Below are 15,465 nucleotides of genomic sequence, written 5' to 3' on the forward strand. Positions count from 1 at the left end.
CAATGTGATCTATCAAGGGCACAAGGCCGCGAGTATGAACAATGCATCGAAATGGTTAGGCCACACGGCCGTTCGGTATGGTTCATAGCAAAATCACACGGCCACAACAGAATATAATGCAAACAAGGATAATCAATTTAGATGCATTCAATCTTATCATTCAGTTGCATATCAATTAGGGTTTTACCAATTTCAAGGCTGGTAATATGCGGCTAGGATTTAGAGTTTCAGAATCAAATAATCTAGCAATCTAACTCTCATGCAATATGTAATCAATCCTAAACCTCAAATCAATCATTCAAATTTTAAGCAATATGAGATTTAAGGTTTCAAGGCCTTTAGGAATTTAAAACGAGATTTAGTGTTTTAAAGATGAGGTTAAGGGTTTCAAGGCCTTAAGATTTTAGTTTCGAGATTCAATCAATCTATTAATCTTAAAACTCATATTATCAATCATTCAATCAAGCAAGGACAATTTAAAATCGGTTTCAAGCTTTAGGGTTTTAGGGTTTTCGATTCCAAGATTTAGGGTTTTCATGATTCAGATCAGAACAATCAATCAACATGTTCTAATGGAATCGATTTCAATCTAGTGATTATAAGATGATCAGTTTTAGGTTATACCAATTTTTAGGGTTTGATCAAGAACATAGGATTTCCATAATAATGGATTAGGGTTTTAGGGTTTGATCATTATGTTCTTAGATTTAATCGATATACCTTTGTTTGTAGGGTTGAAACCGGACCACCAAAGAGAACAGATGAACCTCGAACTGGACGCGAGCAGGAACGGGACGCATCTGCTTCCTATCGGGTTCGCGAGCTGCTTCCTATCGGGTTTGCAAGCTGCTGGCCGGGATTGCGAGCTGGAGATGTCCGAGATGCAAGCTGAGGACGGATGGGATCGTCTTAAGCTGAGATCGGATGAGGCTGAGACGGTAATGCTTGCTGGAACGGACGGTATGCGATCGGGTTAGGGTTTAGGTGCGATCGTCGACAAGGTTAGGTTTTAGGTGGTTGGCGATTTAGGCTCAGGGAGTTTAGAGAACGTTAGTGCTGATAACGTGTTATAATTAGAAGATTGAAGACTGAATAGTTCTGTGTATTATTAATCATAACATGGGCTCCTTTATATAAGGATTACAAGTCATAGAGAAAAATGAAAGTATCCAAAAACCTAAACCAACTAGGATTAGGAAAACTACTAATACATAATAATGGAAAGATAATAATTACAACGAAAAAGAAATAGAGTTTCCTTTTTTCCAAAGCATAAACCGCCTCTCTCTCTCTCTCATAAGGTTACGGCCGCCTCTTTCTCTCTCTAGGGTTGTGCCGTCTCTCTCTCTAAGTGTATGGGCCGGTTATGGACCGGACCGGTTATGGACCGGGCCGGTTATGGACATCCATCAATTGATTTATAACAAAAACATCACTAATTAAATTTTTGAGATACCAAAAAATATTTGACGATACTTTTTCCCGGAAAACCTTGCTTGCTAACAAAATGTCAACTTTGTATCCAAATAACCAAATATTTCCGGTATATATATGCTAATTTTCATCATCTATTTTATATTGGTGTAGCATCATTTTGCATGTTTTCAGTCTGGGGGAAAATGAAAAAGAAAACAAAAATAAACAATTTAAAATGTTGAATTTGGAAAACTACCCATCAGAGTGCACAAGTGTACATCTAAAAATTACATGTATTACCATCCAAGGCCAAAGCTCAAAGCCCTATATAAAGAGATTCTTCCTGCCCATTCTCAAAACAGTCTTCTTCAACCGTAAAACAAACACAGAGAGACCAAAATATCCAAACCCGACTTGTTGAAACTCGATTCAAACAAACCCATTTTCATTCTTAGAACAAGCATGAAGAGAGTCAGAGGTTTCAAAATTGGACATAGATCTGTCAAGATATTCAAATGGATCCGATCAAGAAGAATTCGAACAATGAAACGTCAGTACCGGTCACGAATTACAAACCCGATCGCCGGAATACGGTCATTAGCACGGTGTCTAAGCCATGGAGCCAAGAGACTGTGCGGTGGCAAGAATGATTTGGGTCAGGGTCAGATCCGACTGGGTAAGGATCCAAAAACGGCTGTTCCGAAGGGACACTTGGTGGTTCACGTCGGCGAATCAGACGGCGACACGCGGCGCGTTGTAGTGCCGGTGATCTATTTCAATCACCCATTGTTCGGAGAATTGTTGGAGCAAGCGGAGCGGGTTCATGGGTTCGATCAACCTGGTCGGATCACGATTCCTTGTCGGGTTTCTGATTTTGAGAAAGTTCAGATGAGGATCGCCGCATGGGATCATTGCCGCAGGAAGAGAACTTACAAGATTCTCTAGTTTGTCACATTTCTAGTTTTTTTTTAAATAGTCAAAAATCAGAAAAAGAGAATAAAGAAAATACAGGAAATTTGTTAATATTTTTAGTTTCTTCTTCTTCTTGTATTATACATTTATACACGGCATGCCGATACATAATTGAAAGATTGTGTTTATTTTTATGCATTTCTTTTATCAAAAGAGAACATAGTTAATAAGTTTTATATATATTAGAAGATTTATCTGTGATTTTCAATTTTATGGTAGCATAGGAAGAGTTTGATTGTTATTCTGTATTGGCATTGCAGTGGTACGAATACATCTTGTGTATAGCTTGTTACTATTAACTGTACTAAATGCAATCTAAATGGACTAAAATCTTGATTGGTTATTCTGTATTGCAGTGGTATGAATGCAACTTTTTAGTTCTTAATAGGTTTAGTTTTTTGTTGAATCTTAGAGATGAATTTTTTTAGTAAGTGGTTATTTCATTGGTTGGAAATGTTTTGGCTGATGTGGCATGCTTTATAGGGTTTAAAATTAACCCCCTTTTATATCAAGGAGATTGTCAAGTCCTTATAGTTGTGTAAATTGCAATAATTTTTCCTATAATTATATCATCGTTCTTCTGTTCATATTGTCACAAAAGCCTCAGTTAGCAATCAAAAACTTGTTCTATTAACTGAACTAACTCGGTTTCTTATTACAGTTACTTGTCATATATAATGGTGAACAAATAGGTACGAAGCTTCAGTAGCTCAGTTGGTTAGAGCGTGTGGCTGTTAACCACAAGGTCGGAGATTCAACCCCTCCCGGGAGCGTTCTTTTAGTGTTTACTAACTTTTCTTCTGAACGGGTTTTACGACAACACTATCGACATAGCTGCTTGTTACACAAAAGCTAGGAGCACTACGAGTCTACCGGAGGATTTGAAAGTTGCTGGGAAATGCACATTGAGATTGACTCTAGTTTCAAAAAGGGATACAGTAGGAAAGGAGCGATTCAGTTTTTTTTTTCATCAAGGAATACGAAAAAGCCATGGATACATTGACATATCAAGAACGTCTGAAGCATGATCCTAAGAACCAGGAGTTGTTTGATGGTGTTAGAAATTTCTGCATCTCGTTTATTATTAAGGCTATGTAATCCGAGTCAGTGTGAAGCATATAGACAAAGCGAACCAGGGTGATCTGGCGCCAGTAGAATTGAAGGATAGACAAGCAAAGGCAATGCAAGATCTAGATATTGGGGGTGATTGGTTGGGTCGTAGGAGCTGACTTTAGCTTTAATATTAATCTACAGCCTTTAAATCACCGATCGTGCTTTATCTTGTTTTTTAAAACTACATCCAAAAATTAAAAAAATGGCTGTAAAAGCCTTATTTTCTAAATCCCTATCTTTTGTTGGGGAAAGTCACACGGCGCAGCGAAAATACTAATGGTCGTGTTCTCATGACCTTGTGCGAACCTGTGAGGAAAATACTTCGATGATGGCAAGATATCAAAGTTGCGATAACTAAATGAGACACACAATTTTTACGTGGAAAACCTCCTCGATGTGAGAAGGAAAAACCACGGGACCGTAGTCTACTCAAAAATCCACTATATAAATGGTATGAGTACAACCACGTCCTCCCTGTTCAACAGCCTGAACAGAACAGAGAGTCTAGCTACAAAGAGCTATCTCCAACACAAACAACAAAAACAAGAGAGCAACACAAAGCTTCAAAACCGGCAGCAACCAAACGACCTCAGCTCACAAAGATTCCGGCTTCCAGAAATTAATCTAACCGTACAAATCCAAGATAAACAAGTCGACAATACCTCTGCCAAATTTCAGCTCAATAAGAGAAGATCTCACCGTTGGATTTACCAAACACTCAAGACTGCTCTGCTGAAGAACTATGGCGACCAGCTTCAAGACAACTCAGACAACAGAAGATCCAACCGTTGAAATCCAAATCCCTTCGGTAAACCTCTAACCCACTGACTGAAGAAGCTTCCCCCAAAATATCAGCCCGATCAGGATCCGTTTGACCCTCCAAATCCAGTCTTGAAACCACCTTACAAGTTTTCTCCTTCTCTCTCTTTTTCTCCTTTCTCTCTCTTTTGTTTCTTTTTGTCAAAACTCTATTATTGTGTCAAGTGCCAAAGGGGAGCATTAATTATTTCTTAAGTTCACCCCAATTGGTCCTCTCCATCTAGGAGGGACCCAACAAACTCCCCCTCCAACTAGATGGAAGAGACAGCCATTCCGGCTATCCCTCGGCATACTTCAAGCTTCCCCCTCGGCAAGGACTTTGTCATCATATCAACTCCATTATCATCCGTATGAACTTTTGCAAGTTCCACTTCCTTAGAAGCAACCACATCATGTATCCAATGATACCTCCTCTGAATGTGTTTTGACTTCGAATGAAATGTAGAATTCTTCCCGAGACAAATAGCGCTTTGACTATCACAAAGCAACACATACTTTTCTTGCTTGAAACCGATCTCTTCACAGAAGTTCTTCATCCACAACAGTTCTTTACAAGCTTCAACTGCAGCAATGAACTCTGCCTCAGTGGTAGATAGTGCAACACACTTTTGCAACCTTGACTGCCATGCCACAGCTCCACCCGCAAATGTTACCAAGTAACCCGAAGTAGATTTGCTAGAATCAGCATCTCCCGACATGTCAGAATCAGTGTAACTGACAAGCAATGACTTCTTACCTCCAAATGTAATCTTCAAATTAGAAGTCCCTCTGAGATATCTCAAATCCACTTCACAGCATTCCAATGTTCTCTTCCCGGATTGGAGAGAAACCTGCTGACAACTCCAACGGCGTAGGCTAAATCCGGTCTTGTACAGACCATGACATACATCAAACTACCCACTGCAGAAGCATACGGAACCTTCGCCATATCTTCCTTCTCCGCATATGTCTTCGGACTTTGTTGACTGCTCAGTCTTAAGTGTGGAGCAAGATGAGTACTCAACACTTTAGACTTGTCCATGTGAAACCGCTTAAGTACTTTTTCAATGTACTTCTCCTGAGATAAGTGAATCAGCTTCTCACCTCTATCCCGAATAATTCTCATACCAAGAATCTGTTTCGCTGGACCCATATCTTTCATGGCAAATGACTCACTGAGCTGCTCTTTCAACTCCTTAATTTTGTCCATGTTCCTGCCCACAATCAACATATCATCGACATACAGCAACAAGATGATAAAATCATCCTCACCGAACACCTTCACAAATACACAATGGTCTGAATCAGTCTCTGCATAACCATGCTCCCCCATAACAGACTTGAACTTCATGTACCACTGCCTTGGTGCTTGCTTCAATCCATAAAGGCTTTTCTTCAAGCGGCAAACCAAATTTTCTTTGCCCTTTTGCACATAGCCTTCCGGTTGTTCCATGTAGATCTCTTCCTCCAAATTACCATGAAGGAAAGCAGTCTTCACGTCCATTTGCTCAACCTCTAGATCAAGGCTCGCTGCCAATCCAAGTACAACCCGAATGGATGACATCTTCACAACAGGAGAAAAGATTTCATCATAATCAATTCCCTTCTTTTGGCTGTAGCCTTTCACAACCAATCTAGCCTTGTGTCGAGGTGGCAAATTATCATCCTCATGCTTAATTCTGTACACCCACTTATTAAGCAGAGCCTTCTTGCCCTTAGGCAATTCCACCAACTCAAAAGTATGGTTCTCCTCAAAAGAATCCATCTCCTCATCCATGGCTCCAAACCACTTATCCTTGTGTTCATCCTCCAAAGCTTCATCATAGCTTTCAGGCTCTCCCCCATCAGTAAGTAATACATACTCACTAGGATCATACCTTGTCGACGGTTTAAGACCTCTCTCGGATCTTCTAACAATAGTAGGTTGGTTCTCAGCAGCTGGTGTCTCACCATGATCGTCACCATGATCACCACTACCATCTTCATGTGCGGGAGCATCTGCACTGGGTGTATTATCCTGAACTTCAACCTCAACCTCACCGTGAACCGATGTAGAAGGAGTAGCCTCTGTATCGATCAAACCCTCAAAAATCTGAGTTGGCTTTTTGGACTTGTCAATGTCCTTAATCGTTTGATCTTCCATAAACACAACATCTCTGCTCCTTACGAGCTTCCTCTCAACGGGATCATAAAATCTGTACCCGAACTCATCATGACCATAACCGATGAACACACACTGCCGCGACTTCATCTCAAGCTTCGATCTATCAACCTTGGGAATATGAACAAATGCCTTACACCCAAAGACCCTCAAGTGACTGTAAGAAACATCCTTACCAGTCCAAACCCTCTCTGGAACATCACCATCCAATGGAGCACTTGGTGACAAATTCAGCACATGAACCACCGTGTTCAAAGCTTCTGCCCAGAAAGTCATCGATAAGCCTGACTGTGAGATCAAACATCTCATCCTCTCGACAATCGTCCGATTCATCCTTTCAGCCAACCCATTCAACTGTGGAGTATGAGGTGGCGTGAACTGATGCCTTATTCCATGCTCTTTGCAATAAGCATCAAATGGTCCAAGATACTCTCCACCATTATCACTGCGGATACACTTCAGCTTCTTCCCCGTTTGTCTCTCAACCAATGCCACAAAGTGCTTGAAATATCCCAGCACCTGATCCTTCGTCCTCATAGGAAATACCCACGACTTCCTTGAATGATCATCAATAAAAGTCACAAAATATGATGCGCCGCCAAGAGATCTTGTCTTCATTGGACCACACACATCTGAGTGTACCAAATCCAGTACCTCGGGTTTCCTAGAAGGTGCGGAAGACTTGAAAGATACCCTGTGTTGTTTTCCCGCAAAGCAATGCGAACACTTCTGTAGGTGCAAACCAGAGATTCCTGGAATCACCTCATTCTTAGACAACACAGTCATTCCCTTCTCACTCATGTGACCGAGTCTCTTATGCCATAACTCCATGGCATTATTATTCTCCACCGCATTAACAACATCTTTGGAGACCTTAGCCTGCATCCAATAGAAAGATGAAGACTTCTCACCTCGAGCCACAATCAAAGAACCGCGAGAGAGCTTCCATTTACCACCACCGTGCAAACTGAAATAGCCCTCATCATCAAGTCTTCCCGTCGATATCAGATTCATCCTAATATCAGGAACATGCTTAACATCCTTAAGCACCAGCCTAGTACCAAGACTAGTCTCCAAGCAAACATCACCAATGCCAGCAACCTGAGCCATCGCATCATTCCCATCTTCACAGAACCATAATTACCCGTAGTATAGGTAGAAAACAAATCCCGCTGTGATGTAGCATGAGTAGTAGCTCCACTGTCAATCACCCAACTGGTGTCCTGGCATGCGACATTAATGGCATCACCCTCAAGAAGAATGAGAAACTGATCTTCGGTGAGAGTCACCCGATCCACCTTTTCTTCTTGATTTCCTTGCTGCTTGTTTTTCAACTTCCAGCAATCCTTCTTCATGTGCCCTTTCTTATGACAGAAGTAGCACTCCATATTAGCAAATCTATTAGACTTGCTCCTGCTCCTGTTCTTGTCTCTCTTGGGATCTCTACTTGTACTTCTCCCCCTTGACTCAGTAACAAAGACATCTGAACGCGAACTGCTAGCATTCGACTGCCTTCTTGTTTCCTCATTAAGAACACTGTTCTTCACTGAATCCATCGAAATAACACCTTCCGACGCGGAGTTACAAAGAGACATCCTGAAAACCTCCCAAGAGTCCGGTAAAGTACCGAGAAGCCACAGACCGTGAATCTCATCATCAAACTTGATGCCCATATCAGACAACTTGTTGAGCAATCCCTGAAACGCATTCAAGTGATCTGTCATCGGAGTCCCCTCCTGATACCTCAGCTCAATCAACTTCTTGATCATGTACATCTTGTTGTTTCCGGTCTTCCTAGCATATAACTGCTCCAGCTTCTTCCACAAAGAACGAGCATCCGTCTCAGTCTCAATGTGATGCAACACATTATCATCTACCCACTGCCTTATCAACCCACACACTTGGCGATGCTGCAGCTTCCACTCTTCATCCGTCTTCTTCTCAGGTTTCTGCTCCTCGAAGACTGGAACATGGAATTCTTTAACAAAGAGCAAATCCTCCATCTTGCCCTTCCATAGATGATAGTTAGCACCATTCAAGCTTATCATCCTGCTCATATTTTCCATCTTTCACACAAGCAAATAACAACCCAAAGTTATCAAAACCAAAGCTCTAAAACCAGAAGCTCTGATACCACACTGTTGGGGAAAGTCACACGGCGCAGCGGAAATACTAATGGTCGTGTTCCCCCGACCTTGTGCGAACCTGTGAGGAAAATACTTCGACGATGGCAAGATATCAAAGTTGCGATAACTAAATGAGACACACAATTTTTACGTGGAAAACCTCCTCGATGTGAGAAGGAAAAACCACGGGACCGTAGTCCACTCAAAAATCCACTATATAAATGGTATGAGTACAACCACGTCCTCCCTGTTCAACTGCCTGAACAGAACATAGAGTCTAGCTACAAAGAGCTATCTCCAACACAAACAACAACAACAAGAGAGCAACACAAAGCTTCAAAACCGGCAGCAAACAAACGACCTCAGATCACAAAGATTCCGGCTTCCAGAAACTAATCTAACCATACAAATCCAAGATAAACAAGTCGACAATACCTCTGCCAAATTTCAACTCAATAAGAGAAGATCTCACCGTTGGATTTACCAAACACTCAAGACTGCTCTGCTGAAGAACTATTGCGACCAGCTTCAAGAAAACTCAGACAACAGAAGATCCAACCGTTGAAATCCAAATCCCTTCGGTGAAACCCTAACCCAGTGACTGAAGAAGCTTCTCCCAAAATATCAGCCCGATCAGGATCCGTTTGACCCTCCAAATCCAGTCTTGAAATCACCTTACGAGTTTTCTCCTTCTCTCTCTTTTTCTCCTTTCTCTCTCTTTTGTTTCTTTTTGTCAAAACTCTATTATTGTGTCAAGTGCCAAAGGGGAGCATTAATTATTTCTTAAGTTCACCCCAATTGGTCCTCTCCATCTAGGAGGGACCCAACATCTTTTTGGTTCTAGAAAATATACTAATGTAGCAATCAATTTTAAAGCTACATCACTTACAGTTAAATCAAAAAATCATACTGCCTAAATTCTACATAAATTCTACAGTAAAGTTTCCGTGGTTACCGTATGAACAATTACTCCCATACAATGACGCAACAGGTAAATATGGAAGTGAAAATTTTGTCTAAGATTTTATTTCGAACTTACAAGCTGATCTCTAGAAGTGTTTAACCGTTGCAGGTAAAACGTGATTAATTGGGGATGTAGCTCAAATGGTACAGCCCTCTCTTTGCATGCGAGAGGCACAGGGTTCGATGTCCACATCTCCAAATTTAATTGTTTTGTTTCTTTCCTTTTTCATTAAAAATGTACTGGTTGGTTTTCAAGAGAACCCAAAAGCTGCACAGGAACATATGATAAACAAGATACAGAAGCTGGTTAGTGCCGGTATATTTCTTTTTTGGTAAATCGGTTATTACTGAACGGTCATCAGTTTTGTGTGCAAATTCTCACCGTGCTGTTTTGATATTTGGTTAAAGAATTTATCAAAGAGTGTTCTCTTTGTTTTATTTTATTTTTACGTCTTGGAATCTTTTCAAAGAGTCTGAGTTTAAATTTTAAAGCTAAAAAGCTGTGAATCTTGTTCCTGCTGTATCCGCTTTATGCACGTTATGGTGACTTGAGATCTGTACAATCTATCCAGACCACTAATCAGTTTAGAAATTAGAGCAGCTTTTCTCTAAAGGGTGAACTATCGTTTAACGAGACACAAAGTGGAGTGTTTGTGGAGCAGAGGGTTTTAGTGCCTTGATTCCGCGCGTTTTGGACCGGCTGAAGTTTGATGTTGCCTGGTTTAATCACAATTTGGTCTTATGGTCGGGTCGGCTAATCCACCGGTTACTTATTAATAAGGGTTTCACATGAGATCTGGCCGATCCTAAAAATGGTTTTTATAGTAACCTTAATTAATCATTCTCGACAGGTTTACCAATATGACACAAGTTAATTGAAAGAGATTATGAATTTTCCTAATAAATATTATTTGGTTGAATCACAAGTACACAACACAATGGGAGGTGAAAGGGTAGCAAAAGTCATTGTTCATTTAATCAAAATGCTTTTCAGGAGATAAGGGAAGCAATAGTACTAAAAACATCATAAATGAGGATACATCTAACTATCTAAGTGCATGTTTCGTAAATGTGGCAATAAGCTAGTTTTTTTTATCTTTCACATATGGTAACCTAATTCGTGTACATGACTACTCTCAGCTCTCAAGTCCACTTCTCCTTGTGCTCTTACTTTCCCAAAAGCTAATAATTTGAAAGTTTGTTTAAATTAATTAAAAGAGCACCAGTGTTTTGAAACTTGACCACGGGTTTTGAAACCCTACCCAGATCCGCGGTCGGACCGTAAAATCCGGTGATCCGGCTTGTAATCCGGTTTGGATTTTAGGAAAAACTCATTATTTAAAAATCCGGTAAACCCCACAAAAAACCGTTAAAATCCGAAGTCCGGCTACTGGTTGAATCAATAAGTAACTTTTAATTATTATTTTTTGAATTTTTCCGTTACACTATTACAATCTATTTTGTATTCTTTTTAAGAAGTTAATTTTTTAGTTTCTTTCAAAAATAAAGAAAAATCACATGATCATGTGGATTCTATTAACAAAACTAGTTGATGTAATTTGGCATTAGTTTATTTTTCTTGTCGATAGTTTATTACAATTTTATATTTTATTTTTGGTTTATTTTGGATTTAAAGTTGAATTTTATTATCACACTAGAAATTTAAATACTTATAGATTTTAAGTCTTGATATATTTTTATTCTATGTCATAACTCTTAACTTGTTACAATATTGTTAAAGAGTCTATTTTTTGTATGTGAAATTAAAATAAAAATAAAGAAAACTAAAGTTAAGTATTTTCCAAAGGGTTTTTAAAACATAAAACATTTCTTATATTTTTCAATAGCTAATATTTTATTATATAATAAAATTATTTAATTTATTAACTCGCGGTTTGCCTGCGGTCGACCCAATAACTGGTGATCCAGTAAGTTGTCTAGTTCAGTGTCTGGTCGGGTTTCAAAACATTGAGGAGCACTCAAATATCCAAAAATTTGATAAGTATCTTCCTACCTGCTCCCAAATTGGCAAAAGTTATATAGCTTAAATTTGATAAGTATCTTCCCACCTGCTCCCAAATTGGCAAAAGTTATATAGCTTATGTGTAAAGAAGTAATGCATTCTCATCATGGATATATCATATGTTTTTTAAATCTGATTAGTGCTCAACCTTTCTATCTGCATGTTATGACTTGTTTGTGATATTAAAAAAAAAAAACTCAAAAACAGCACTGGTTATTCAAGGTGGTTCAAAACGGTAAAAGTAACTGTTTGTACAATTCAATTATATACGATTTCTGGCGTATATGTTAATTTGCAAGAATAGCTTATCCTATTGTTTAATTTCACTTGCTATGTTTTTTTCGCTTAAATCCAAAAATATATTTGAACCAGTTAATCCAGAATCTTAATTAAAGTAATCAACTCAAAGGTAAACTAAAGTAACTAACTCAATCGGTTTGATTAAGAAACCCCAACTCCGAATACAATGAGTAAACTTGGAGACTTGGAAAAGAAAAATAGAAGAACACTTTCTTGATTGATGAAGACAGTTTGTTCTCTAACTATAGGAGAACGAACTCCATATCTCTGTTTCTTTAATTGTGCAATTGTTTCCCTTGTTTGTGGGATTGTTTAATGATCCACTTATGCATCTTCCCTTTTGTTAAAATGACACGATAATAATGGGATCAAACATATACATATTGGCACAGTGCGCCGTGATGTGGGTTGGCCAAAACTTTTAGAGGTCAAAAACGATATCTTGTTGTTTAATAATTACTTTTCCAACTCTATAATGATAGTCTATGAAATTATTATAACTATATAAATACACTAAAAAATAAATTTCCAAAAATGGTCTTAAGCAACGGTTCAAGGCTCTGAAACATTGATCTTTGCCTCTAAATTTTGTAGAAGTAATACGCATAGCCATAAACTTTTGTTAATTACGTTTATTAAGTCTTTAATCTTTATTAAATATTTATAATCTCCAACATTTCATGGGGCGGCTCTGTATAAAAATAAGATGTTTTTAGCAAATGGTATTTGAGATGTCGTAATATTAATTTTCTGCAGAAAGTTAAATAAAAACGAGTCGATCTAGCTCGTAATTTTGTGACCATTTTCCCATAAATCCAATCATCATCATTGTTCACTCTTCTCAACACCATGGTAAAGGCATAAACATCACAGTAATACATAAATACAAACTATCATTAAGAGACATAAACAAAACCAGAAGAAATGACAAAACCTAATTAGTGCAGAGCTGCGAACCGGTTTACAAGAGCCAAGGCATTACTAGTAACTCGAGCCACATGAACAACTCTTCTTCTAATCGCCGATTTCACCACACCATCCATAACCTTTCCATCGAACCCATCAAGACACGTTGTCTCATCGGTTAAAGCAGCACTAACCCAAGTTTCAACGTTACTTAGCCGCCACAAGAACTCGTCCCGACTACGACCAGATCGACCCACTTGTTTCATTTCCCTCATTGACTGAACCAACATCCCTAAGCCATCTCCAAGATTCTCAACACAATCCTTCACGGCTAAGTACTCTCTGCGTTTGATTCTTCTTGCTCTAGTCAGCTTAGCTACATAGACCGTTGTGGACCGAACCCTGACTAGAGTAACGGCTAAAGCGGTTCGAGCTAACCGGTTTTCGTTGTGGTGGATTCTGCTGGCGAAAGCCGCGAGGCATTTGATGCAGAGCTTAGGGTAACGCGTGGTGCGGCATGAAGATACGATGAAGTTGATGCTTTGATTAGGGTTTGGTGATGATGAAGGATTGGCTATGGTGGATTGAGAGAGTAGTGGAAGAAAAAGTAGAAGGCAATAACAAAGATGGGTCAGCTTTGGTTCCATTGTGCGTTTGTGGAGTGTTTCAATGACAACTTAGAAGGCATGTGTTTGTGGTGTTATTTATAGGAGAGTTCACTTATTGTATTTTTTCTGTAGATATTGTTCAAATGGCGATCTGTAAAATGTTTCTATCCGGATTTTTTTAAAAATATTTTAGTCCAAGCTATCAATATACATTACCCAATAATTTTAGCGGACTGCGACGGAGTATAATACTACTACAGTTTGTTATTGATATTTTCAACACATACTTGGCCACATAATCTTTCATAGCGAATAGAATGATCGAGATATAGTAAAGCTGAAGATTTAGAAACTAGATCGAAAGCCAAGCTAGAATCAATCTAAATATCACTTGGAGAACAAGCAGCTGAAGATTATCGTGAAGAAAAAATATTTCGTCGTAGAAGTTTTGTAATTGCTTAGTAGAATTTTTAGGAAATTTGCCATATTTAGAGATTGGGAAATATTTTTTGTGAAACTAAATTACTCGATTGGCTAGTGGGTATAAGTAGGCTTACACGATGTGTGTATTAGGGTTATCAATGGAGTTGTATTCTTAGCATAAGTAGTACTGTATTAAATATTGTTCCTCTTGTCCTTCTTGGTGCACAATGTTGCAAAAGAGAGAAACAGATAAGCACAAACCAACAAAATAAGAAATTCCTAAAGATCAGCAAAGTTCTGTGGAAGAGAAATATTTAAAATTTCGAACGTAACGTTCAAGCCTACTCGATAGTATAATAAAATCCTCCGGGGCTTACAAAGAACAAGTTCTAAGCCCATCTCTGATTAAGCAAACAATCGATATCTAAAGATTAAGATAACCAATAAAAAAAAAGAGAATTTTTTGTTCTTTGTTAAAGATCAAAGTCACTAGTGCTACTTACATTCCAATCCTGATATGAGAAACTAATGAGACAATAGATTGATCATTTCATCCTCCATGTAAGCCAAAATCGAGTTCTGCACATCTGAGGTCTTCTCCTCTAACACTCGAACTTCATTTTCAAGAAACTCCCTCTCACACAACAAACTCCTCAATTCACTATCTCCATCAGCACAAATCTCCCTCTGAAACTCAAAGCACATCTTCACAAACCCTTCCCTATGTTCAAATTCATTAACGTTCCGTTACAACGCGGAGTAGCCAGAGAACTCAGCCAATGGGATTAATATTTACCTCTTTTCGGTTATCCTTCTGAATCTCTCAGAGTCTTCGTTCCTCAGGCGACGAATCTCATCATCCAATAGCTTCAGAGAGTTTCTTGAATCGCCTTGAATGAAACAGATTAGAGTGACGTTAATCACTGATTCAGCTCAAATTCACAAGGAATTGGGATGAAGTAAACCTGTTACGGAGATCAAGCCGGTGAGCTCGTACTGAGAAGCGAGGAACGATCTAGTAAGATCGGATTCCTTGACGGAGAGAGACGATTCAATCTCAGAACACTTGACGATATCCGATTCGATCTCTCGCGTCACTTGAATGTTCGTCTCGATTTCCGAATTGACCTTGACGAAACCGATCACGTTGTTCAAAGCTAACCGCGAGAAAGTGAGCAGAGAGGAGGAGGAAGAGGAAGAAGAAGCGAAACCTGATCAAGCATGTCCTTGTAAACGGAGATTTGACATAGAATCGCTCCTGAATCTTCCATCTCAACTCAATCTCTCTGTATTCGCAATACCCTTTTGTATTTGGACACCCTCAACTAACATTCCATTTATTTATTACTAGGTAGTAACCCGCCCAGAGATAGTTATTTTACATGTTTAAATTATATATGCGTGAGTTAGTTTATAAGCTTATAATATGAGACATAAACCATACTTATCGGTTTTAAATGTACTAATAGTTTATTGACTGAAAAAATTAGAATTTGTCTTCTGGAATATTGCAAAGATAAATTAAGTTGACTCAACATAAGTGGGTTTGGGGTTTTATTTTTAATTGTTCTCAGTGGGCTGCGTTTAAGTTCAGTCACATTGGGTTGGATTTTATGTTTTTTGTTTTAAATAATTTTGCTCAACTTAATAAAAAAA

General features: G+C 38.8%; 3 protein-coding genes and 1 non-coding gene across 4 annotated transcripts; 2 read left to right on the forward strand and 2 right to left on the reverse strand.

Annotated features, from left to right (window-relative positions):
• Positions 1-1,582: 1,582 nt before the first annotated feature.
• On the forward strand, positions 1,583-2,522 carry LOC106417909 (auxin-responsive protein SAUR36). Its single transcript, XM_013858625.3, has one exon. It carries the CDS (start codon positions 1,879-1,881, stop codon positions 2,359-2,361), a length of 483 nt encoding a protein of 160 aa, XP_013714079.1. The 5' UTR covers positions 1,583-1,878; the 3' UTR covers positions 2,362-2,522.
• A 565-nt stretch (positions 2,523-3,087) lies between these two features.
• Positions 3,088-3,161, forward strand: TRNAN-GUU. Its single transcript has one exon. It is a non-coding gene; the product is annotated as a tRNA-Asn (tRNA).
• A 9,492-nt stretch (positions 3,162-12,653) lies between these two features.
• On the reverse strand, positions 12,654-13,483 carry LOC106375901 (pectinesterase inhibitor 9-like). The gene has a single exon (XM_013815913.3). The coding sequence runs from the start codon at positions 13,423-13,425 to the stop codon at positions 12,811-12,813; it is 615 nt and encodes a 204-aa protein (XP_013671367.2). The 5' UTR covers positions 13,426-13,483; the 3' UTR covers positions 12,654-12,810.
• Positions 13,484-14,214: 731 nt separating this feature from the next.
• BNACNNG22150D lies at positions 14,215-15,167 on the reverse strand. Its single transcript, XM_013858446.3, has 4 exons — positions 15,021-15,167; positions 14,775-14,937; positions 14,606-14,699; positions 14,215-14,530 (listed from the first exon to the last, which is right to left on the reverse strand). Exons 1-4 carry the CDS (start codon positions 15,078-15,080, stop codon positions 14,335-14,337), a joined length of 513 nt encoding a protein of 170 aa, XP_013713900.1. The 5' UTR covers positions 15,081-15,167; the 3' UTR covers positions 14,215-14,334.
• Positions 15,168-15,465: the final 298 nt, after the last annotated feature.

Source organism: Brassica napus, chromosome C9, assembly GCF_020379485.1.
Source record: "Brassica napus cultivar Da-Ae chromosome C9, Da-Ae, whole genome shotgun sequence".
Taxonomy (NCBI): domain Eukaryota; kingdom Viridiplantae; phylum Streptophyta; class Magnoliopsida; order Brassicales; family Brassicaceae; genus Brassica; species Brassica napus.

Coding starts and splice junctions, on each gene's coding strand:
- LOC106417909 (XM_013858625.3), top strand. CDS start 1,879: ATGAAGAGAGTCAGAGGTTTCAAAATTGGACATAGATCTGTCAAGATA.
- LOC106375901 (XM_013815913.3), bottom strand. CDS start 13,425: ATGGAACCAAAGCTGACCCATCTTTGTTATTGCCTTCTACTTTTTCTT.
- BNACNNG22150D (XM_013858446.3), bottom strand. CDS start 15,080: ATGGAAGATTCAGGAGCGATTCTATGTCAAATCTCCGTTTACAAGGAC. Junction 14,938..15,020: donor ACAAGGACATGCTTGATCAG/GTTTCGCTTCTT, acceptor GGTTTCGTCAAG/GTCAATTCGGAAATCGAGAC. Junction 14,700..14,774: donor CGGCTTGATCTCCGTAACAG/GTTTACTTCATC, acceptor GTTTCATTCAAG/GCGATTCAAGAAACTCTCTG.